The 25,845-nt window shown below is 36.4% G+C and overlaps 1 protein-coding gene across 17 annotated transcripts in view; it reads left to right on the top strand.

Annotated features, from left to right (window-relative positions):
- The window catches only part of FAM172A (family with sequence similarity 172 member A), a 511,553-nt gene that overhangs the window by 437,033 nt on the left and 48,675 nt on the right, over positions 1-25,845 (top strand). The window contains exon 11 of one of the 17 annotated variants that reach the window (XM_026454276.2): positions 4,469-4,535. The exons of 14 other annotated variants lie outside the window; for them this stretch is intronic. In XM_026454276.2, coding sequence (XP_026310061.1) covers positions 4,469-4,518 — 50 coding nt within the window. In that variant the 3' untranslated portion in view covers positions 4,519-4,535. Of the gene's footprint in view, positions 1-978; positions 1,024-4,468; positions 4,536-25,845 lie in introns of those variants that run through there. 2 more of the 17 variants (XM_026454277.2, XM_023212128.2) reach the window with 2 other exon arrangements.

The following is a 25,845-nucleotide window of genomic DNA, read 5'->3' as shown; positions in this document are numbered from 1 at the left end:
TTTTTCAATCTTGTCTTCATGCTTTATTTCATTAAGTTGATGTTCAATCCCTGATATCCTTTCTTCTGCTTGATCGACTTGGCTATTGATACTTGTATATGCTTCATGAAGTTCTCATGCTGTGTTTTTGAGCTCCATCAGGTCATTTATGTTCTTCTCTAAACTGATTATTCTAGTTAGCAATTCCTCTAACCTTTTTTCAAGGTTCTAAGCTTCCTTGCATTGGGTTAGAAGATGCTCCTTTAGCTCGAAGGAGTTTGTTATTACCCATCTTCTGAAGCTTCTGTCAATTTGTCAAACTCATTCTCTGTCCCATTTTGTTCCCTTGCTGGCCAGGAGTTGTGATCATTTGGAGAAGAGGCATTCTGATTTTTGGAATTTTCAGCCTTTTTGCAGTGGTTTTTCCTCATCTTTGTGGATTTATCTACCTTTCATCTTTGATGTTGTGACCTTCAGAAGGGGTTTTTGTGTGGTCATTCTTTTTGTGGATGTTGATGCTATTCCTTTCTGTTTGTTAGTTTTCCTTCTAACAGGCCCCTCTGCTGCCGGTCTGCTGGAGTTTGCTGGAGGTCCACTCCAGACGCTGTTTGCCTGGGTATCACCAGCAGAGGCTGCAGAACAGCAAAGATTGCTGTCTGTTCCTTCCTCTGGAAGCTTCATCCCTGAAGGACACCCGTCAGGGACACAGGAGAGCCAGCTGGAGCTCTCCTGTATGAGGTGTCTATCAACCCCTGCTGGGTGGTGTCTCCCAGTCAGGAGGCACGGGGATCAGGGACTCACTTGAGGAGGTAGTCAGTTCCTTAGCAGAGCTCAAGTGCTGTGCTGGGAGATCTGTTGCTCTCTTCAGAGCCAGCAGGCAGGAACGTTTAATTCTGCTGAGGCTGCCCCCACAGCCACCCCTTCCACCAGGTGCTGTGTCCCAGGGAGATGGGAGTTTTATCTATAAGCCCCTGACTGGGACTGCTGCCTTTCTTTCAGAGATGCCCTGCCCAGAGAGGAAGAATCTAGAGAGGCAGTCTGGCTACAGTATCTTCGCCAAGCTGTGGTGGTCTCTGCCCAGTTTGAACTTCCCGGCATCTTTGTTAATGCTGTGAAGGAAAAACTGCCTACTCCAGCGTCAGTAATGGCTGACACCCTTCTCCGCACCAAGCTGGAGTGTCCCAGGTCAACTTGAGACTGCTGTGCTGGCAGTGAGAATTTCAAGCCAGTGGATTTTAGCTTGCTGGGTTCCATGGGGATGGGATCCACTGAGCTAGACCACTTGGCTCCCTGGCTTCAGCCCCCTTTCCATGAGATTGAACCATTTTGTCTTGCTGGTGTTCCAGGTGCCACTAGGGTATGAAAAGAAGTTCCTGCAGCTAGCTCGTTGTCTGCCAGAACAGCTGCCCAGTTTTGTGCTTGGAACTTAGGCCCTGGTGGGTAGGCACTCTAGGGAATCTCCTGGTCTGCAGGTTGCAAAGACCATGGGAAAAGTGTAGTATCTGGACCGGAGTGCACCGTTCCTCACGGCACAGTCCCTCACAGTTTCCCTTGACGAGGGGAGGGAGTTCCTCAACCCCTTGGGCTTCCCAGATGAGATGCCCCACCCTGCTTCAGCTCACCCTCTGTAGGCTGCACCCACTGTCGAACCAGTTCCAATGAGATGAGCTGGGTACCTCAGTTGGAAATGCAGAAATTGCCCACCTTCTGCTTTGATCTCACTGAGAGAATTGTTTGAACCGGGGAGGCAGAGGTTGCAGTGAGCTGAGATTGCACCGTTACACTCCAGCCTGGACAACAAGAGCAAAACTCATGTGACAAAGGGCTAATATCCAGAACCTACAAAGAACTCAAACAAATTTACAAGAAAAAAACAACCCCATCAAAAAGTGGGCAAAGGATATGAACAGACACTTCTCAAAAGAGGATATTTATGCAGCCAACAGACGCATGAAAAAATGCTCATCATCACTGGCCATCAGAGAAATGCAAATCAAAACCACAATGAGATACCATCTCACACCAGTTAGAATGGCAATCATTAAAAAGTCAGGAAACAACAGATGCTGGAGAGGATGTGGAGAAATAGGAAGACTTTTACACTGTTGGTGGGATTGTAAACTAGTTCAACCACTGTGGAAGACACTGTGGCGATTCCTCAAGGATCTAGAACTAGAAATACCATTTGACCCAGCCATCCCATTACTGAGTATATACCCAAAGGATTATAAATCATGCTGCTATAAAGATACATGCACACATATGTTTATTGCAGCACTATTCACAATAACAAAGAGTTGGAACCAACCCAAATGTCCATCAGTGACAGACAGGATTAAGAAAATGTGGCACATATACACCATGGAATACTACACAGCTATAAAAAAGGATGAGTTCATTTCCTTTGTAGGGACATGGATGCAGCTGGAAACTATCAGTCTCAGCAAACTATCCCAAGAACGGAAAACCAAACACCACATGTTCTTACTCATAGGTGGGAATTGAACAATGAGAACACTTGGACACAGGAAGGGGAAGATCACACACCAGGGCCTGTTGTGGGGTGCGGGGAGGGGGAGGGATAGCATTAGGAGATATAACTAATGTAAATGACGAGTTAATGGGTGCAGCACACCAACATGACACATGTATACATTTGTAACAAACCTGAACGTTGTGCACATGTACCCTAGAACATAAAGTATAATAAAAAAAAAAAAAAGAGAGAGAAAACAAGTTTTCTAAGGTGAATTTTTTAATTTTGTTTCTGGACATAAATAATTTTGAATATCTGCCACATACCCACATTTCTGGCCCATTTCTGCTGGGTTTGAAGGTAAAAGAGCAGAAGGTGAGTCTAAGGACTAGCTTGACTCCCGATAAATATCTTTCTTAGTTATGTGGGCAGATGTGTATGAGAATGTTGTGTCTTAGCATTATGGGAAACTAACTTGGCCTAGTCTGGTGATGGCAGTAAAACTTTTAACAGTTCATCAGCCCTTTTAATGCCAGTTTTTTATATAATATCCTTCACTTATATTCAGCCACTCAGCACTTGCCATGTGCCAGGTTCTATACTAGGTGCTAAGGACGCAACCCTAACAACAAGTACAGCCCCTGCTCTTGAAAAGTAAAGGCCCAAAAAATGTAAGTTAGCCATTCTAGGTCAGTGAGAGTAGAATTATGTGTAGGGGATGAGGGTGGTGGCACAGAAATTAGTGTTTCGAGTTCCAAGCAAAGGCAAGAGAATATATGGTATATTTGACTACTAAAAAAAAGTCCAGTATTGCTGGAGAATAGAGTATGAGGGTAGGACAATAAAAAGAAATGACACTGGAGAAATAAGCAGGAGCCAGGTCATGGAGAGCTTTCTCAGCCTTGTAAAAACTTGGAAAAGGGATTCTAACAAAGGGAATATAGTATGATTAGATCTTAATTTTTCAGTGAACATTCTAGCTATGATAAGGGTAATGGATTAAGAGAGTTACAGGACTAAAAGCTAGGCTGGTTAGATCATGATGACGTGGATGAGGCAGTGGAGATGGAGAAAATCATTTGATTTGAGAGCTGTTTAGGAAACTCAGTGGGTCCTGAATATTGATGGGCTCTCATGGGTAATAGGGCAGAAGCATCAGTTTGCTGTCCAGGCTTTTGGTTTGGGCAATTGTATGGATGACTATCATCAACAGAGAAAATGTTTTTAGGAGAATGATGAGTTCAGTTTTGACATACTGAGTTTGTGGTGCCTGCAAGACCTCCAAGTAGAAATGGACACCAAACTATTAAATATATTAGCTGAGGCTCGAGAGATCACTGTATAAATAAATACAATTTTTTAAAAAGAAAAGAAAATGACTATGAAGGAGAAAGGAAAACTTTTGAAACAACTCGAAGAAAAGGAGGAGTCAACAGAGGTTTTAGTTTATTTGTTTAAGATGAAAGAGACTTGAATGATTATAAATTGTATAAATAGCTAGTCCAAATGTGAAGATGCAGATAATTAGGCTATAGAATGGAAATGCGTTTGAAGATGAGGCAGGATTTGATTGAGAGCTTAATTTAGGAGAAAAGTTGCCTTTAGAAATAAGGAGCATGAGCCTAATGTTGGGTAGTGAAAAGTTAAAGAGTGGTCAGGCGCGGTGGCTCACGCCCGTAATCCCAGCACTCTGGGAGGCCGAGGCAGGTGGATCACCTGAGGTCAGGGGTTTGAGACCAGCCTGGCCAACATGGTGAAACTCCGTCTCTACTAAAAATCCAAAAATTAGCCGGGTGTGGTGGTGCACACCCGTATTCCCAGCTTCTTGGGAGGCTGAGGCAGGAGAATCACTTGAACCCAGGAGATGGAGGTTTCAGTGAGTCAAAATCACACCACTGTACTCCAGCCTGGGTGACAGAGCAAGACTCTATCTCTAAAAAAAAAAAGAAGAAGAAAGAAAGAAAAGAAAGGTTAAAGAATTCCATTCTGATCAATTTTGGTTTTGCCTGGAAGTAGGAGACCAGGTGAAGAAAGAAAAAGGAAGATTGCAGTCAGAGGTTTGAAAAGTGAAGAATGTAAGGTAGGCTTCATTTTACAAATACAAATATCTACATTTTTTTATATAACAATGGGCATTCTAAAAAAAACTTCAAGTGATGAAAAGAAATTAAATTCCCTAATCATACCACCCCTGAGAAATAACCTGTTTCTATTCATAACAGTGTGCACAGACTTCCAAATAAACAGGCTCATATGCACATTGTCCTATAACTTGATTTTCCTTTTATTGCTTTTTTCCAATTATAAAAATAATATGTTCTGTTTACCAAAAAAATGCACATATTACCTATTGTACTTTGGATATTTTTCATGTAGTTGTATGTAGATACAACTCTCTTCTTTTTAGCAACCATATTGCATTTAATTGATTGAATATGCCGCCAATGGACAGTATCTATTGAAAGTTACTCATTTTTCTTCCTTTTTTGGCTAATATTAACAGTATTGAAGTATCTTTGTACTTCGCTAGTGTTTCTGTAAAATAGATTTCAAAAAGTGAAATTTCTAGGTCAAAAGGTAAACATGTATTTAGTTTGGAAAATTATAGCCAAATTGTCCTGCAAAATAGTTATACAAGTTTACATTTATGTCTTAAGTGTTATTTTAATCTTTGTTATTCGGCAAAAAAAAAATCAGTGAAATTTGTATTTATTTGGTAAGCAGTGAGGTTGAGCATATTTTTATTAATTATTGATCATTTATAGTTATCTCATACATTACCAGGTCTTTCTTGTCAACCGAGTCTTTGTCACTTCTTTATTGATTAGTAGGAGTTCTTTATATATGATGGATAACAGTCCTTATCGTATGTGGTATATTTTTGCCTACTTGCCTTTTATCTTTTTGCTTTGCTTATGGAGTTTGTTAAGGTTTTTTTCCAAACCATAGTTTTTAGTTTTTATGTAGTCAAAAATGCAATTTTTTTAAATTTCCACTCTTATTGTCATGCCATAAGTCCCTCCCCACAATTATGCATATGTTCTCTTTTATTTTCTTTTAGAGACTTTATGTTTTTTTTAACTTTTAAATTGTAACATTTGGAGAGTTGTCTAGAATTACATAGTACAATGGTTGAACAATGTTGAGTGCTGAGTTGTGGTTGATGATGATTTGTTTGTAGGAGCAGCAATCTGGTAGCCAGGGACAAGCCAGTCACCTGGGTTTATCCAACCTTGGAGTGTACAGGCAAGTACCTTAAGTGGACAGTGGGGCCTAGCAGATTAGGAAAACACAATGAAATGTTGGACCATGGTCTTCCAGCAGTTAGGTTGAGAAGTGAAAACAAAACAAGGGCTAATAGGAAGAAAGGAAAGGATAAATGGACTGGAAGCCCTACAAGATTTTTTTTAAGGTAAGAAAGGGAATTATTTTAGTAAGATGGTTAAAAAGGTAGGACATTGTGGCCAAATTGGGGGAATGTCTAAATTTATTGTTTCAAAAGAATACTGCAGTGTCTAGAGTAAAATGTCAAGAATGGGCAGGTGAAATGGAGTAGAAGAAAGGAGCATTGTAGATCAAGGAATCTAGCAGTCAGACTCTTGGAAAGGTTATTCATGGGAATGTTGAAGACTCCCAGGATTATAGTTGGACTTGAGTAGAAAGAAGCATCTTTTGAATATCTGAGTCTTCTTTCACCGACACCTTCGTCAACCTTTATTTATTTTTGAGAGACTCATCCCCAGTTACTAAAGAATAAAAAGTCAGTTTATCAAAAAAGAGTGAATGAAGTCAGAATCAGAATAATACCACCCTCCCCACCTCCACTTGCTTCTGGAAAAATATTTGTGTTTGGGTTCTTTTTTAATAGGTGATAGCAGCTAATAATATATGTAAAGCACTTAGCTCATGCCTAACACATAGTCAGTACATTTTTGCAGTTATTATATTAGAGGGAGATTATTTATATGTGCTTTAAAATTGGTATTTGTTTAGTATGTCTTTCAAGTTAAGATTTGGAATTTCAGCAGCCTTGGTCCAGAATGACCAGGCAGCTTCAACATGAACTTGTTTCTAGAATCCCCAGCAGGGTAGGAAATACATAGAGGAAGCCCACACTCAAGGCCTGGGAAAGTATAAAGAGACAAGGAAGGAGAGAAGAAACGAGGAAGAAGCTGGATTAGATAGATGAGCAAATACTGGTTAGTCCTCTTTCCTCTCACCTTAACACATATGCCCATTCAGTCACCAAGACATAAGAAGCAGTAAATCCTGGGTGAGGCTTAAGCACACTCTGGTTATATTATAGTGAATAAACTAACAGCTAACATTTTTTAGAACCACTGACTTAGAGAATCAGCTTTTAGAACTTGCAGTTCTTTTTTTTTTTTTTTTTTCAGTACATTTGTGGGAAATGTCATGGGGAAGAGGAAGGGCTTGTGAATATTTTATAAGATTTTTAACTTTTTTTAAATCTGGAAAATACAGTGGAGATGGAAAATAATTGTACAAAGAATGTAAACGGGTAAATTATTCTCTGAGATTATTTTCTGAGTCTTTCATCTTTCCTTTCTTCACCCACTCAAAATAATTATTCATTATTTATGTTGTCTGTAAAAAAAGAAAACCTAAATTCTTTGCTGCTAAAGTTTATATTGATTTTATAAATTTTTAAAAAACTAATATGCCTTAAATATAACCAGTCTATTCTATAATCTGATAGCATCTTTGCAGAGTTAAGCTCAAAATAAATTAGAAAACTTATCAGTACTCTTTAATATAGGACATTTCCGATGAGAAATATTACAAACATGAGATCTAAAAGGATGTAAGTCAGTGATGAATTAAATACCTCAGAGCCGTATGACCTGAGACTTATTTCTGTTGTCTACTCACAATGAGGCACTTTACAGAAATACAACTCTTTAGTTGCTACTTACACAATTTCAACTGAAGTTTTAAGTTAGAAAGTGTAAAAGCAACGATCCTCACTATAACACTTCAATGTGCAGCAATATTGTAAGAAATATAAATGCTACAAATTGGTTTGTTAAGATGAGGCAGTTAAATATCATGAGAGTGCCACTGTTTACCCACTCTTTAGTCTGTGGCCATTTGTTTTAATTTTTACCTATGTGACTTGGTTGCTAACGAGGATATTTTTTAGTACAAACGATGCAAATATCTGTGTTACGTACTACCAGAAATTCAAAAAGGAGATAAAAAGAACTCTATTCTCCAAGGGACTATGTGACTGGATCTCTTAAAAGCAGATTCAAATAAGAAAAACTCAATCACGCTAACTTTGAGTTGTGCTTTAAAATTTTTTGCTATTTGTCTGAATCCTGACAAAATGTATACTGAGGGTAGCAAAACATATTTAGGTACAGCTGCACTTCATTGATTAATTTCTCCATGTAACAGATTTTTACTGAGCATATGTTATGTGCTTAAAACAGGAGATAAGTAGTAAACAAGAAAAATGAAGAAGATAGTGATGATGTTGATAATGGTAATAACAGCTAGCCTGTATTGAGTGCTACCTATGTGTCAGGTATTTATGTGGATTAATCCTCATGGTAACAATATGAGGCAGGTTCTATTATCATTCCACTTTGCAGGTGAGGGAATAGATTTAGAGAGATCTCACAGCTAGGAAATAGTGCAGCCTAAACTCAACATAAATTCTGACTCCCAGGGCCAGTTCCTAACTAACAAGCAAACACATTCATTTTCCTCATGGAGCATATGTTCCAGCTACCTGTTTATTTAACAAATATTTTTCAAGTGTCTACCTTGTGCCAGGCACAGTCCTAGGCCCTGAGTTACAGAGAGAAAGAGTTTGACAGAGTCATTGCTATCATGGCTTATACCTTCCAGAGCCCCTAACAGAGGTTTTGTAAAAAGGGAGAAAGTATGCACGTATTAATGCAAGTACTAGACATAATTGAGGTAATTAATAACATTGACAAGAATTACTAAACTATTGAAATATAATACAGTTTCTTTAAAAATACATACTGTATATTCTGAAAGGGCAATGTTATTTTTACATCTTAAAAGGAATTCATTTTCATCTCCGGTTCAAAATGTATACCTTTAAAAAAAAAAAAAAAAAAAAAACCTTTTAGCCTAATCAAAATTTGTTCAAGAACTGTTCTTTTCTTTCAGTTACTAGAAAAAGATAAATTAGGGAAAATTTCATATCTAAAAATGGGCCTTTTTACAGGGTGGAAAGTCACCAAGGCCTTGTGTTATCTGAAGTTAAATTTTATCCAAATTTCAGGACTAATATTGCAGTGACAAATATTAGTAAGCCACACACATTTTTTCCAATGGGCAAGATCAAATGATTTGTGTGAAATGTTTTTTTTTTTTTTTTTGTAAGTTAGACTGTATCCTAAAATTAAGGGATAAACTATTTAGTACTTTGATGTTTTGTCAAATTAATTTATTAATTGTAACAGGTAATATTTTAGAATATTTGTTACTTAGTCATCCTTCTAATTTAAACCTTCTGCATGGGATAAAAATCTCATTTTGAATTAAAGCTATTCCTTTATGTGAAATAAGCTGAAGCCACTTAAGAGCATTTAAATGAAGAAAACAATAAATAATGGAATTTCAATATTTACCAAATATTTCACTTATATTCTACATTTAGGATATGTCAGAAATCAAAATTGAAAACTCTTGCCTGAGCAGTTACAATTTGACATTTGGAAAACTTAGTTAATATTTTTGTAAACCACTCTGTATTTGGTTTGTAAATGATCATTGTGACTCCTGGTTTAGATTCCTCTCTTCTTATTTTTACTTTGTCATCAATAGTCTCGTCATTATCATCATTTAAAACGATACTGTTAAGTACAAAAGAATATGCTAAATTCTGGGATGTGAGGCTTGTGCCTGGCCTCAGTGAACTTATGCAATGTAGCCACAAGGGGCAGAAAATATATACTTAAGAGAAAAATAGCAATTAAAAAGATAACAATTTTACAAAATGTGGTTCAGGTAACTAGCTTAGAGTTTGCGTACTGTGCTAATTTGTTGAGAAGATAGAGCCCAAACTGGGTTTTATCAGAGAAGTAACCCGTAATTTTGTGGAGAGGGGAAGGCATTCTAGGCATAGAAAAGTAGTGGGTGGGATCGAAGGCAGATCTCGGTGAACTCAGCAGCATTGTGACTGGAGTTTGTTTAAGGACATTGTGAGAGAAAAAGTTAGAGATAAATTTACAAGCAGTATCTCTAGAGGGTCTAAAGAGTTTTAACTTTAATTTATAGGCCACATAGAGTCACTGGAGGTTTTGGAACAGGGAAATTTGATGAAAGCAACCCTTTAGGGGGATTATCTTGCCAGTACATGTGGAGGACAAGTTGTTTCAGAAGACCAGTTAGAATGTTACAACGGTCTGGAGCTAGTATTTCCCAAACTATACAACTGGGAATAGTAATTCTGAGAGCTCAAAATAGTAATAAAAGTGCCTATTTGGGTATTTTTTTTTTTTTTTTCCTGATTGGAAAAAAAAGGAAACATCAAATATAAAATCTTCTTCTTGGAGATACACTGCACATTAACAGGTTAAAAGGCCTGTGCCAAAGAAATCCATAATTTCACAAACTTATTTGCAGATAAAAGGCTTTGTTCATTGTGTACCTATTCATAAACACATCACTGCATTCCACTGAAATCACTGGAAATTTTGGTCTTATCAATTACCTACTTATTTATAAATCTATCTAAGAAACAATAGAAGAAAGGGAAAGGTAATACTCAAAACTTTATTAGAAAGGTGCTGAGACACCATTTAGTCCAGACCCTATCTTTAATCTTGGTAATCAGAAACTGAATGTTTCCTTTGACTTTGACACCTTTCTGGCTAAATTAAGTAGTGCCTTTAATGATATTTGTTTGCCAATCCTCTTTCCCTCATGAGACCATAAAATACCCAATAATCAGATTAACCTTTGTCTTACCATCATTGTAATCTCTAAATCTGGCTTATAGTAGGTGGTAGAAAAATACTTGTTGACTTGAAAGTGATGAGAAAACTAAACAGTTAGTGACATACCTATAATTACATGGATGATAGCAGGATGCATTGAAAATAAATGCATTCCAAGAATTATGTTTAAAATTTTAGCTATGAGAGTGAGGAGAAACTTGAAGACAATATACTTGGTATATTCCAGACATAACTCTAAAACTAACTAGCAGTTATGATCTTGATCAAATCACTTAAGTTCTCTGAGACTCTTGTTTTTTCTAGTTATAACTCTAAAATATTGGGGGACTCTCCATTTTTTATTATGACAAATAATCAAAAATTAACTAGATGTTGTGATTTACATTGGAAATATATTCTTATAAGAGACCACCTTTAAATACACAAGAGTTTTTAAGTATTTACTTCTTTATATTTATAGTTAAACAGTATTCCTGAACCTCACAACTTTTTCTGTTTTCTTATTTTCCTCTTCGTTGCAGGCCTATCAGAGATGATAGGATCTTTGAAAGTGTGTCGATGTGTATGCTTATGTAATATTAGGACTGAAATTTTTAAATCTTAAAATGTGAAAGCTCCAGTTGTCAGAAGATCATAAGTCTTTACTTTTAAGGACTGTTAAAAATCACCTTCTGTGAGATCTCAGCTTTGGGATTTTTTTTTTGACATTTCAAGACTTAAATTTGAAAGTGTAGAATCTCTATAAATACAACATTACCACAAGCCCAAAAAAGTCAAGAAATGCAAAAGGTTAGATTCTTACTAACTCCTCTCCCACATTATGCTCTAAATTGAGTTATGTATCTTTGAGTTAAATACGTAATCAGGAATACTTTATATGAAATACAGTTTAAGTTATGACATATTAAGTTTTTCTCTTTGAATTTTGGGGCATAAAATTGTGTATGTAAATCATGCAATATCACATTTTTTGCATGTGCCCTTAAGGCTTTTTTATGTTTTCTTCACATAGTCCCCTCATTTACAACTTTATCTTGCTGTGGACTAACCATATGGGAAATCCACTATTTTAAACTTAAGCTATTTTTGTGGTGTTACTGCATAAGAAAATGCCTTTAGAGTAGAAAAATCATATATTTTTTAACCAGATTATATAAATAAAAATTAATTTTTCTCTAGTGGTCATTTCTTAGTTCAATTCAAAGTATATAATTTTTAATTCCTAAATATTTCTAGAAAGCCTCCATTGGCACGGCCAAGTGAAAAATCGAAGATAATAAAGGAGAAGTGCCGTGAGACCTGGACATTTTCAATGTGTTGGAAATTTAAAATTATGTGTAATTTACATGAGACATATAAATGAAAGGATAGACTTCACTAAGTTTTTTCTTTTTTTTTTTTTGCTTTAAAAATAGGGTATTTCTCTCCTGCAGCAGCATCTCACATCTCATACATATGTGCATATTTAGTTTTCTATGTGGCATTCAGTCCCAAGAACACTAATTATAATTTTAAATTATCAATAAGATATAGGCTTAAAGTACAGTAGATGTTGAATTTCATATCTCTTATAAGATTCACTCTCTAAAGAAAGCAACTACTTTATGCTTTTATTTTCGTTTTCTAGAAATTGTGAACTTCATAGTCACTTATATTCCACCTTTTACGTTAAAAACACTTTGAATTTGTAGTGTGCAAATAGATGTATGGTTTTTATGTCTAAGGAAAACATTGCCGATGGTAATTCATCTGTGTATCAGGAAACAAGTGAAAACCAAGGCATGGTCCTCAGTTCATGTGGGACCATCTCAAAGTGTTTCTTCGAAGTTCCTGTTGGTAATATTTACAAAATGGCTTGCCATTGACTTGTTAGTATGCCCATTACTTTGTTTAGAAAAAGCCTCAGTTATATTGCTTTTTTTTTTTAGACGAAGTCTTGCTCTGTTACCCAGGCTGGAGTGTAATGGCCCACTGTCTGCTCACTGGAACCTCCACCTTCTGGGTTCAAGCCATTCTCCTGCCTCAGCCTCCCGAGTAGCTGGGATTACAGGCTCCTGCCACTACGCCCAGCTAATTTTTGTATTTTTAGTAGAGATGGGGTTTCACCATGTTGGCCAAGCTGGTCTTAAACTCCCGACCTCAAGTCATCCACCCACCTCGAGCTCCCAAAGTGCTGGGATTACAGGCGTAAGCCAAACGCACTCGGCCACATTTAGATTTTTGCTTGTTTATTTGTTGTCTTTCAAATATTTCTTCTGCCCACCTTGATTATGATTGCCCCAGCAAGCGTTTGCCAAACAGTAGTTCCTTAAGTGTCCTGTTATTTTCCTAAGAAATCTTCAGTTGGAATTTTATATTTCTCTTCTGATGGAAGGATAACTGAATTCTATAATTTTGTTGTCTTTTACATTTGATACAATACAGACAGTCATGTTGAAGCTTCTCAGGAACTAAAATGCGATTTCTATAGTAGGATCAGCTTTGGGAACCATATAAAAAAGTTAACACTTCTCTGTATAATAAATAGTATTGTCTGGGGTTTGATGCCATATTAGAGCCATCCCTTCTCAGTGAATTTCCCAAAGAATATGCTGCTGTTTTTGCATAGTGGGATTATTTCTAGAAATGGCTTTCTTGGCCCAAGATGTGCTACCCTCTCAAAACACATTTGGGTCCTTTAAGGATTTTCGATGTGCTTTGCAATCATGCTCAGTCAGTATCCACTCAGTTGTCCCATTGTTATTCTGATATACATAAACATTCGGTTACACAGTGGGTAAGAGGTAGAGGTGGCACTGAGAACCCCAGGACAGGGACCAAGGCCTAGTTTGGTCTCTCCTTGGCTAAATTCCATTTTGGACAGCTCACTGTTTTTCTTTGATGTGGAGGGTTTAATTGCTTATCTCTAAACATAAGGCTCAATTGGTGGGAGCTTGTGCAAGGAGAGCCATTTGCCCTTTCCTGAATTAAAAAACTGAACATCATTAACAGTTTATTTTTGCAGAGAACCATGCTGCAAGTGGGGTACAAAAATGTTATTTTTGACTGCCCAGTTTTGTCCAGGCTCATCCCTGATTTATCTCATGACCTCACAATAGCCTCTCGTGACCGCCTGGCCACAAAGCTTGATTATTTTGTAATTTGATCTTAGTGGGGATTCCAGCCGTGCTTCCCTGCTCGTGGGCAGCAGAATGTGGCAGCATGCCTGCTCACTTGCCTGAGCGGCTATGATCAGATTACGCCTTCTCAGCGTTTTTTATATTGGCTGCCTACGAAGTTCAGAGAAGCTTGAAGTCAGCCTACTTGAGTTTTACAGCCCTTAATAGAGGGAGACAGAATAGGAATCTTGATCTCATCTGTGTCTACGGTTAAGACAGTCAGAGAGTCACTCAATGCTGAGTATTTGTATCTTTAATTTTTTTCCATAAACTTTTGTGCATCATGTGATTTCCAAAAACTGCTTTTCCAACTTTGTTATTTTTAGAGCTGGCAGTTGAGTTTTAACTTTTAGCTTTTAGACATGTTTGATAATATGTTAAGGATCTGCATAAAAGATGGGAAAGTTTGACTTTTCATTGTTGTCATTAATAGCAGATCATTGCTTAGGAAAGCACCCTTTTCTCCATAATATTCTTTCAGCCAGATATTGTAGGATGATGATGTTTGTCAACATCTTTATGAGATAACATGACTGCATCCTATTGAGGTTACAGAAGGAAAACACAGTGTCCAATCTGGCACGGTGACATGGCGTGGGAAATTGAGAACCCGTACTGCTTTCATTTCCTTCACCCAATGAGCAATCACTGAGCACCAAAAATGTGCAGGCCCTCTGTGAGGCACTGGCGATGCAGCAGTGAGCTAGACACATGGTCCCTGCTCTCCTGGAGCTTCAAATTTATTCCTGGAAACAAGATTTCTTATACGGTATATTTGTTTAACAGCTTTAAAAATTATATTAGAATAATTTCAGATTTTTAAAATGTCAACTAGAGAGTTGAAAAGGTCTTAGGAGTACATTTTATCCAGCCTCCTTCCTTGTACAATGAGGAATCGCCCCCCGTATTTGTTCATATGAGTGAACAGAATATGCAATTCATGTTTCATTGTTCAGAATGAAGAAATCATGATTATAGGTTAAGATATAATTTAAAATCCAGCCAAAGCTCGATTAAAAACAGTTTTGTTTTCTGACATTATCATTCATACGTTCAGTGGACCAGCAAGAAAGCTTGCAAAATGAAGCATAAACAATGTGGTGCCAGTTTGCTTTAAAATCCCTAATATATGTTTTGTAAACAAAGCTTATAAAACTTAGTACTCTACTAATTAAATAACAAGAAAGATTTTATGAATACATGAAAAGCCAGAATGTAAAATGTCTTCAGGGGAACAGGTGCTGTAATGACATCACTGTGTGTCACACAGCATCTTTTTTTTCTTGATACTTGTACTTGGTCATAATGGAAAGAAATTGATTCCAAATGTGTTTTCTTGACCCCCTTCTCCATTCATGTTAGTGCCTAACCTTAAATGATGTTTCTACAATCTTGGTTGTATTTACAGTAATTATATGCATAATGTAGCATATTATTGTCCAGACTTCCTGTTTAATCAGTACAGAGCTTCTTACAAGTGCAGCTGAAAAGGGCAAACAAAATTAAAGCTTTATATACCAAAACAAGTTTGATTTGCTAAGCTCCCAGCATTCCAAAGTACACAAATTTGTTCCACTAAGTTTTCCGATGGCTTGCAGATGGGCAATGATTAATCAGAGAGCTAACTGTGAAGTAGTTTGCAATTAAACTGGAAAGCTCTGAAGCATGCTAATTGAATCAGAAAATTAGAGACACTGAACAGTAATTGGCTATTTCTCATGCAGCAGGTGCCAGGCCACTCATCTGTGGAACAAGGTATTTAAGGCACATTAGCACTAGTAAAAATACTTCTTGATATGGAACAGTTAGATTTTCTGCTCATTTTCACCATGGATGTCAAAACATACAGCTGTGCTATCTGGGACTTGCAATTCATGTTTGAAGAATTTAAGTTAGGTAAACATATGGGAGAAAAGTAGTGGGCAACCTCTAAGCGCTCAGGAAGCATTTTAGAAGAGAAACCAAAAATGAGGGGCTGAGTGAGGTTTTTGTTTTTTCAACTCAATCACTTTTGCTTTCTTATTGTACATATTTAGAAGTTGAATTTTCTGTTTAGTGTTAGTTTAAAGCAACAACAGTATAAATCTAGTACTGCTGTGAGCTTAGTAGATACATAAAGCCAATTCATATCATATCTCAGCATGAGTTTATATCTTCTAATTAGTACCACCATTTTACAGAGTGAGCGCATGCTATGAAAGTTTGTTTGCCATGCCAACAGGGACCAGGACATGTAGTTTTTCTTTAGTAGAATGATCTGTCGTAGGATCGTGAACAACTGTAACCTAGCCAGTGGGTAATCAGGCAAGTTTGAGATTTAATAAGTTCAATTGTAGAAGTTCGTTTTAATAATAATCATTTTCATATTATGAAGGGTGGGGCATATGACTTCTGGTTCCCATTGCTTTAATTAGCATTCAGTATTGTTATTAGAAAGTGAAAAGTACAAATGAAAATGAAAATATACTGAACTATACTGGTTGAGAAGCAGAATATTACAGTATTCACATGTTAATCATTACTTAGAAAATAGTGAGTTTGAACCAACAGACATAAATTATAAATTATACATTATAAACAGTGCATAGGGGATATGTTATAACTGTGTCTCATTTAAATTAAGACAGGGAGTTTTCTCTGCACAAATAATGTTCCTTCATTAAGTTTTAAAGTCCCCTTTATAATGTTTTATTAAGAACATTCAGCAACATGTTACCAAAAAAGGTTTTAGGTTGAACACACAGTTTGTAAAAATATATAGCACACTACAAGCATAATGCTTTATGTCTTCAAGCTATATGTTTTTTTAAGTCAAAGCAAAAGCTCCTCTTGGGCAGGCCTCCTTCTCTACCCCCAATAAACCATGTGCATTTTGCATTATTGAGTCTGAAAGCAGTTCTGAAACATTTACATGATCAATGTCTTTGGCTTGAGGGATAAAGTTTTCTCTTCCATGGACAAGTGAGAACATATTGATCATTTTATTCTATTTGCTATTTCTAAATTCAATATACCTCTTGAGTCGATAAGCGAGATCGAGAGCATATTCTTTTTTGTGTGTGCCTGGTTGTAGCTTGTTCTCAAGATCCAAGATACATTTTTGATTAATCACGAATGCTCTGAGGTCATGGAGAGCAAATGTGTTTGTGGAGTGTCAGCTGATGCTGTCAGATAAATGTCTTAAGCTTAGCCAGGGTTCATGCCCCAGCTTTAGGCTGCGCCAAATGTCTCCCCTTGTTGAGGAAGATAACAGCTACACTGGAGGCGACTGAGCTGTTTGTTCACTAAAAGGGCTGACCTTGCCATATGGGGCTACAATCAGGTGAAAGAAAGAGTGTAGATGTTTTAATTGAAACTTTACAAATTTCAACTTTCCATTTGATTCCCATGATCTTGTTTCCACTAACTTATATTCTTGGTGTTATATGTCTTGTCTGATTGTAAGTATGTTGCTTAAGTGTTTCCGATTAGACTCCTTAAGATAAATAATCCCTCCAATATTGTTATTGGTATATTCTGAGAGTATTTTGGCACTATCAGTGTGTTATTAAAATACTGAAAAATCATGAAAATATTTGTTAGAATAAAAGGGATATGTTTCTCTTTGAGTATGTGCAGTAGAGATTATTCTTGCTTTGCAGTTTCCTTCAAATCCACTAAATTAAAAAAATATGGTCTGGCCAAAAAGAGGTCATTTGTGTTAATGACCCTTGTCCATGTAACTTCTTATCTTCAGAGGACTCGTTTAATCACATTTACCCCCACTTAGAGTAATTTGTCTTCTTTTACTAGACAGAGTCTATAAATAGGAAATAATGACAAACCTAAACTAACACCTGGAGAATGCTTTTTACGGAGGCTCTCACTGTTTGAGACTAAAGGCAGTCAGAGTAATCATATGGTGATGCATAAATAAGTGAACTCTCTGTGGGCTATTTGTGGGCATTTGCTGCAAAATACATTCTTTAAATGAAGTGTCTGTCTTCTTTCCTATGCCAATTTGTTCTTTTCTCTGAAGAAGCTGGTGTACTTTTCTTTCCTTCCTCCAAGAAGTTCATACTGCTATGGGTAAATCATCAGTGCTAATTAGACACAATAATGCTGAAAGAGAAAAGAAAGAGAGAGAAAAAAAGAAAGAGAAAGAGAGAAAAAAAAGAGAAGAGAGAAAGGAAGAACACATCTGTCGTGAACTCCCACCAGATCTCTTGAAAATGAGTCATTTTAAATATTTTATGCTGAACACAAAGATTCTTGAGTAAATGGTTTTATATGCTGTGTCATAAAACAAAACTGTCAGTGTCAGTAAGCAGTGCTGCTTAAAAACTCTCTATTTCTAATTATTTCTTTTAAAATTACCTCACACTTGAAATGTAGATTCTGTTGGCTATCTATAAAATCCATAGTGTAAAGTAGAAAAAGGAAATAGAACTAGAAGAAAATAAAAGAGATTCTATTAACTTCAGAAACTTTTCCTTTATCAAGAGATACTTTTAAAATGTTATATTTCATTATCTAGAGACAACTATGTTTCGTGTGTGTTGGCATTAGTGAACAAAATGAAGTTTGGTTTAGTTTGGTTTCTGCAGTAGCTAAAATTACAAATAGACCAAGTAGAAATGCGAGAAACTGAGGATAACATCCATGGTCAGACATTAAACTTCTGGTGATATGATTAAAAGAGCCAAGTCAGATCATGCTTTTCTATAATTTTCTATTAAAGACTAATAAAAGCTAATGCCAAAATCATATTTGTAAACCACAGTTTTAAGTGTAAATGTAGAATTGTAAAATTCTATTTTCTTCAAATTTAAGCACAGTTTAGTTCTGGACTACATTTTGTGGGTTTTCTTTAAGTATTCCTTGCCCGTCATTAATTGTTTTTTCTTCATCTCATTATCTTAAATTTTTTAATGCACTAAAATATTTGTGATGCATGCCGGGCGCAGTGGCTCACAGCTGTAATCCCAGCACTTTGGGAGGCCAAGGCAGTGGATCACAAGGTCTGGAGATGGAGACTATCCTGGCCAACATGGTGAAACCCCATCTCTACTAAAAATATAAAAATTAGCTGGTGTGGTGGTGAGCGCCTGTAATCCCAGCTACTCGGGAGGCTGAGGCAGGAGAATTGCTTGAACCAGGGCTTCAGAGGTTGCAGTGAGCCGAGATGGCGCCATTGCACTCCAGTCTAGTGACAGAGCAAGACTCCATCTGAAAAAAAAAGAATAATAGTGATGCATACAGCAACATTTCTATCACTACTTTCTTAAGACTACTGCCAAAAGATGGTTAACTCTTTAGTTAATATTGTTCTCAGTCCCCATCATTTTAAAAGTATTGAACATTGTCATGCCCAAGTCACATGTAGGAAGAGACTTGGGATTGTTTGACTTTTCATATGTAACTATGTCGTGTTATTTAGAAGACTGATAATTGATAACAGTACAATAAAATTCTTCTTTAAGATTTGGAGCTAATTCTCAACACAACTTAGACCCACCTTTGGAAGAGAATAGTTAAATAAACTGATCTTAAGCAGAACTCACTCAGCCATTCCTCAAAGTTACTATCTCCTTACACAGTACTTACTAGCATACTTACATACTTACCCGTTCTTTCCATTGAAATAAATGAGCTTTAGTATGTCTGTAACATTTCTATTTTTCTTCACACTGTCTTCTACCTTTATCCTTTTCCAAGCTACTTTATTTTCCTCCCATTTAAAGTTTTAAGTCTTAATGTTTATTTATTTCAGTGACCAACCAATTATAAAAATATTAAAAATGAGTCAGTACATTACAGTGGTATTTTTTCCAAACTTTGATCCTCTTTTTTAGTATTAGAGCTTGTTGAAAATTTGAGGAGTCATCTCAAAAATTCTGGAAAAAAGTATTAAATGTCCAAAAATTTTCTTTATAAATCAAATTTTGCTTCCTTTTTTTAATAACATGAAGTCTGATGGTATTTCCAATGTCCAATTAGAGCTGTAAATCCTACTTTTTATTAATCAAATATTGGAAATGATTTCAATATACCTAAGGGTTTTTTAAGGATGTGAATCCTCAGCTCTTATTATTTGACATTTAGAACAAATTTTCAAGTGATATTGTAATTCTGTGTTAGTCCACTGTATCATCTAAAATGACTTATTTACATTTCAGGCTTTTATCTTTATTCTTTACTTATATATCCAAAAAAAATAAGGCTGGGTTTTATACTGTGCTTCTTTATATTTTGTACTTTTTAATTGATTATCAAATGGATGGTAAAATCATTATTGACAATTATCACTCAATAACAATTGATACAACAGAAATGACGACAGTGTATGTTTATTTTCTTAGACTTTTCTGGCTTCTTTAAGATTCTGGAAGGTTTGAAATTACCAGTACCCTGTTGAATAAAATATATGGAAAATATCTTGTTTTGAGGGTTTATAATGCTTCCCTTACTAATGAGGAAAACAATTCATCATTTTCAAGTGCATAATCAGTGTCAGCATTTTGTATATCACAATGAAAGTCCTGAAATAGTGGCATTCCGGATGCTCCTGTGAGGAAGCAGACTAATCTATTATAAGAAAATCACTTTCCTCTTATACTTTTATAAAAATTCTAGCAGGAAAAACTAATTAGAGAATTATTTTAAATAGTACAATTGTAAATGAAAGTAATTTAGAACATTTCAGCATTGTAAAGTGTATTAATCACCATTGCATTTTTATACACAAACAGAGGACTGACTATAGTCTTTGAGAAGATCTGTCCCTTTCTAGACTCATAATTTTTTCATAATCAGAAATGTACAAGAAATATTATGTTTGTAAGATCTCATTACTCATTAGGCATAACTAAATATAACATGTAAAAAATGAAATTGTGCTTTAAATTGTTCCTATGTGAATGAATATTCATTTTGTGGGAATTTAATCTGCTGTTTTTTTCCTAAACTTAATGACATAGAAGGCATTTCTAAGTGAAAATAACAGACATGGTATGTGGCCCTGAATTATGCTGAGTATATTTCCTTTACCTTCAAGAAAGGCTACTGAATTTACTTAAGCCTTGAAAATCATAGAATCACTCTAGGTAGACTGAGGAGGGGCTGTTCCTGTTGAAGGAACAAACAAAGGTGAGTGAGCCTGAAGCATGTAGAACAAGGAGGAGATCCAGGCAGAAGCCACATTGCTTAGAGCCTTGGAGTCTTGGAGTCCAGATTTTGAATTTCTTGTAAGTACAGTGGGAAACCACTGAGGGTCTTGAGTTGGATAGTGATCACATCTATTTTAGAGTAAAAGTGGATTGGTGGAGGAACAAGCATGTAAGCAGCTGGCCAGTTAAGAAGCTGGCTCATAGCCTAGGCAGGCAATTATGGTGACTTGGATTTTGGTGACAGGAGTTGGAGATGGGAAGAAGTGTCCAACATAATCATTTAGAGATGAGAAGTGAGGGGATAGGAAGGATGAAAAATGACTCCTAGATTGTTGGCTTGAACATCTGGGTGGTGTCATTTACTAAGATATGGAAGTCTAGGAGAAGAACAGGTTTGGGAGGGAAAATTGGGAGCAAAATTTTGGCATTTAACCAGGCTCTCTTTTTATGTTAGAACCTTTATTTAAGGAAATAGTCTAGAAATCAGAGAGAAGATTCAGGGTAAGAAAGAAAAAATAGCAAGTGCATAACTTTACGATTTCTTTTTTACCATCATGTGAAACTTCTAACATGACCTAGAAGTTATTGGACTAGAATGTAAGGGTCTAACAACAGTGTGTATGATTAGAAGATAAAAGTCACCGTTGACTAACGGGCTGTGTACACCTTCCGAATTAGCTACTTCTGACCAATGCAGATTTCATTTGTAGTATGCAGAAGTTTGCCTTCTGCATGCTACAGTGGGGAAAGGTTTTCCATAGCCCCAACATGACAACAACATGCAATTTGAAAAATAAGTTCTCCTTCCCTTGATTCTCTATTAAAGAATTTTAATAACATAAAGAATCCACAATGTTAATGCTGCCTTACAAATGTAGGTACTCTGTTTTATACTTTTTTTAATGGCTGAGTAACCCTTTGCAAATAGGTTTCTCTAATTAGCCCCATTCAAACCTGAAACCAGTGCCTCTCATAACTTGTCTTGTCAGTCAGGTATGAAGAAGACATGTCCCCAAATATTAACTAGTTCTTCCCACTTCCATGACAGTAGATTTACTATTTCGGTGTTATGATACATTTGTCTGAAAACCACACCCTTAATTGTTGAGTTTTATCACCTTTTAAAAAGGTACTTTGTTTGTGTGTGCTTGTTAATTTGTTCATTCACTCACAACTCTAAAGCGCAAAGCTGCCTTCTTTAGCAGACTGGTTTTAATTTTCACTTTGTATGGTGTGGGCAATACAGCAGTGGTAAGAACAACTAGAATTAGGAAGGGACAAATGTGGTATTTCACTTCAAACATGCAAATTAGGATGACTTTTAAAGTTATAGTTCCATCAGCTTATTTTAGATACTTTAGAAAGTACTTTAGAAAGTTCCAGAATCATTATTCAGACATTTGGGGATTACGGGTTTTGGTGTAATTATCAGCTTGCTCTTGTGAACAAAATTATAGGCCAATCCAGTTTTCCCCATGGCAGATCGACAGACCTAGTAGATTGAGTAGATGCAATGTCTGCATTATATATTGACTTTGGTAGAGCTGTCCATTGTCTCTTTCACGGTCTGATGATCAATAAGGAGGGAACTGGATGAATGATAAGAAATGGTAAGACAAAGAGAGAAGACTTGTTAAGAATAGTTTTTATCAAAGTATAGTGGTGAAGAAGAATAAAATACATAGTGAAGTGAAGAGGAATATTCTAAATTCATGTACTTATCCTATCCACTGTTCCGAAAACTCAAAAAAACAAATACCATCTTAAATGCACTGAATTAAGTGGACTCAAATTTGCATTTTGTTCTTTGTCTGCCTCTTTGGTAATTTGGAAAGCTTCTTCTGATTTCTTTGTCCTCATGTTGCTTTTTAAAAACACTGTCAGCCAAGGCCCTATCCCTATTCTTTTGTTATTCTTATATATGTGGACTGCCATCTGCCTTGCTTTTCTAGATCATAGTCATTTTTGCCTTACTAATTAAATAGCTTTAACAAGCCAGGCATGGTGGCTCACGCCTGTAATCCTAGCACTTTTTGGAGGCTGAGGTGGGAGGACTGCTTGAGGCCAGCAGTTCAAGAACAGCCTGGCCAACATGCTGAAACCCTGACTCTACTAAAAAATATAAGAACTAGCCAGGCATGGTGGTGCACGCCTGTAGTCCCAGCCACTCAGGAGGCTGAGGCATGAGAATCACTTGAACCCAGGAGGCAGAGATTGCAGTGAGCCGAGATCAGGCCACTGCTCCAGCCTGTGTGAGACTGAGACGCTATCTCAAAATATAATAATAATTTTTTTAAAACATAGTATTTCTTTAAGAATATAATATTTTTATATTGCTTTTCAAATTAAAGTAACTTTTTCTTACCAAAAGAAAACAATTCATAGAAAAAGAAATTTAGTGATTGAGATTAGATTGTATAAAATTAATTAAGTGTAGCATCATGAACATTCTAATTTAGTCATTCCTTACTCCTCCTTCACATCCAAACTTTATCTCTTTAAAGTCATTAAGAGTAACATTGAGATTATCTTGTCTTTTGGCAGTCAAATTCACCTTTCAGTGTGCAAGAGCTGTGATATGAATTTACCTATAAATTGACTCAAAAAACTAATGAATATCACTAGCTAAATTATGGCTTGACTTTTAAAAATGCATTCTTAAGCATTTCCAGGCTGAGAATGGTATCTCATGCCTGTAATCCCCATGCCAGGAGGATTGCTTGAGACCAAGAATTCAAGACTAGCCTAGACAACATAGCAAAACCCTGTCTTTACAAAAATAAATAAATAAGCAAGCTGGGTCTGGTGGCACATGCCTGTAGTCCCAGCTACTCAGGAGGCTGAGGTGGGAGGATCACTTGCACCCAGGAGTTTGAGGCTGCAGTAAACTGTGATCACACTTCTGCACTCCAGCCTGTGCAACAGCAAGATCTGTCCCCCCACCAACCAAAAAAAAAAAGAGAGAGAGAGAAATTTCAGCAGTGGGCATCCACCAAGAAAACTCTGAATAGCTGTAAAGCTAGTTTAGGCACTATAAGAGGTTGTAGATATGTAAAACTGGAAGGTATGATTAGTACCCATTAGGAGCTTACGGTTTAAGGAAAATGCAAATTTTGACTTCTACAACTACTAAACAGCCAGAAGTGGGGAAATTAATACTGTAATCTAGAAGAAAGGGTACACAAGGAGGTTTCAGCCTAAAGGAGGATGATGTAAGAAGAAAGGTGAGGGAAGCAATTGGAAGGGTTAAGAAAAACCTCATAAAGGCAGAGAGGAATAATTAAGGAATATTCAGAAACCTGTCACTGTGAGAATTTTCGATGTATGCACCTCATCACCAAGAACTGGTAAGACTTAAATCCTACAACTCTTATTATTTTTGGCATTTTCTCAAAGTATAGATTGTGATCTGCAATTTACAGATTCATTCTGGACTCCAAAGGAATAAAAATTTTAAATGTCCTTTTTATGGACCACAAATTATACCACATCTCTTATATTTACAACTCATGAATAAAACTTGTTTTTATGATTTTGATCTATTGTTATGTGTTGAGAGTCCATGTACATAGTTAGCAGCATCTACCACACCAAAACTGGAGCTGTAAGGGAAGGTTTCCTGAACAGTGAGCTTTGGGCCAAACTTAAAGGAATCCGGAATATGCATTGTTAAGTAGGCAGGTAGGTATTCCAGGGGGCAGATGGAATGTGACTTGCACAAAACTATGGAAGTGGTAATAAGGGGATAAAAATTAATTTTATTGGTTTGGTTAGTACCTGTCATTTGTTAGAACATTACAACAATCACCTTTGGAATGGCCTGGTAACACAAATTTAATAATAAATCTCCTTTTCTCTGTTAAATGGACCAGGACAAGTAGTGTTGACTGCAAGTTCCTATATTTAAAAAAAAAAAAAAAAGAAAGAAAGAAAGAAAAAAAAGGATATAGCACTATTTTGATCCTTTGATTAATTTATAAAAGTTGACCTAAGTACCAAGGGGTCTGGGTTAGAGAATATTAAATACATATTCTTTTCTTCACAAGTTCCATGGTATAAAATGTGTACACAGTTTTTCATGAACAAGGCTTTATTAAAAAATCATCCTGACCGATTCATTTCTCATTTTCAAAGTGGGCAATACACCTTCCATATGTCATTCATGTGAAATAACTGTGTGTACTCTGAATAAGATGTAGATGAAAGGATCCATGAGTCTACATTTATTAAAATGAAGGTTGAAGTCTTTTAAGATACCTACCTTGGTATCTTGTGTAATCTTCTATCAGGATTGTATCTCCATTTCAGTTTGTATGACACTACCTGTTTTGAATAGGATAAAGACTCATTGTTACTGTCAGGCCCGTTTTCAAACTAAATATTCATCTAGTCCTTTGTGGCTGCCATTTTTATCAGGCATTCAGAACAGCTTCCCTTTGCTGATCTGCCATTTTCCTGCAAATCGCTGTTTCACTTGTATGATTTCTAGTGAGACAAGCTTAGACCTGGCTGCCTTTCTCTCAGTAACAGAGAAAAGAAACGTCTCTGGTGCCTATGCTGCAGAGAAAGTTGATTCATGTGTAAATTATCATTTGGCCTTTATTTGCTTGGCCTGTGGAGAGTACACATGCAGATAAAAAGCTCGGTAGGTCAGGGCTCAGTACGTGCAGGTTTCTCCAGTGGCCACAGTGACAGCGTTAGAATTGTTGTCACAGATTATCAGACACGCTATGATGTCTTATCATTATTTATTTGCAGTGGTCGGTGTTAAATAAACTCTAACACGGAAAATGCATCTATAGTAATAGAATGCCATGTACCTGACCCCAGTTTGTTTTATCAGCTTACATTCTAAATAATAAAAATTGGTTTGGGTTTTCTTGATGTTAGATCTGACAACTATATGTTTCTGCCATCAGTGTTTTCTGTCTTTGGTCTGTCTCCTCTTTCTTTTACATTATGCTGTAGTTTTATCAAACTTGACTGCTGTCCAAGTTTGTTGCAAACCCTGGGTACTCTCTTAGTGACAAATCCTATCAATTAAGGTAGATGTTAAATGCTGTTTGAGGTGTGTGTAGCAGCTTCTAGGCACTATGTGGGAATAGTTATATAAGCTACAA

Source organism: Piliocolobus tephrosceles, chromosome 4 (assembly GCF_002776525.5).
Source record: "Piliocolobus tephrosceles isolate RC106 chromosome 4, ASM277652v3, whole genome shotgun sequence".
Taxonomy (NCBI): Eukaryota; Metazoa; Chordata; class Mammalia; order Primates; family Cercopithecidae; genus Piliocolobus; species Piliocolobus tephrosceles.
The sequence above is the reverse complement of the archived record's forward strand: the minus strand, read 5'-3'. Positions and strand labels throughout refer to the sequence as shown.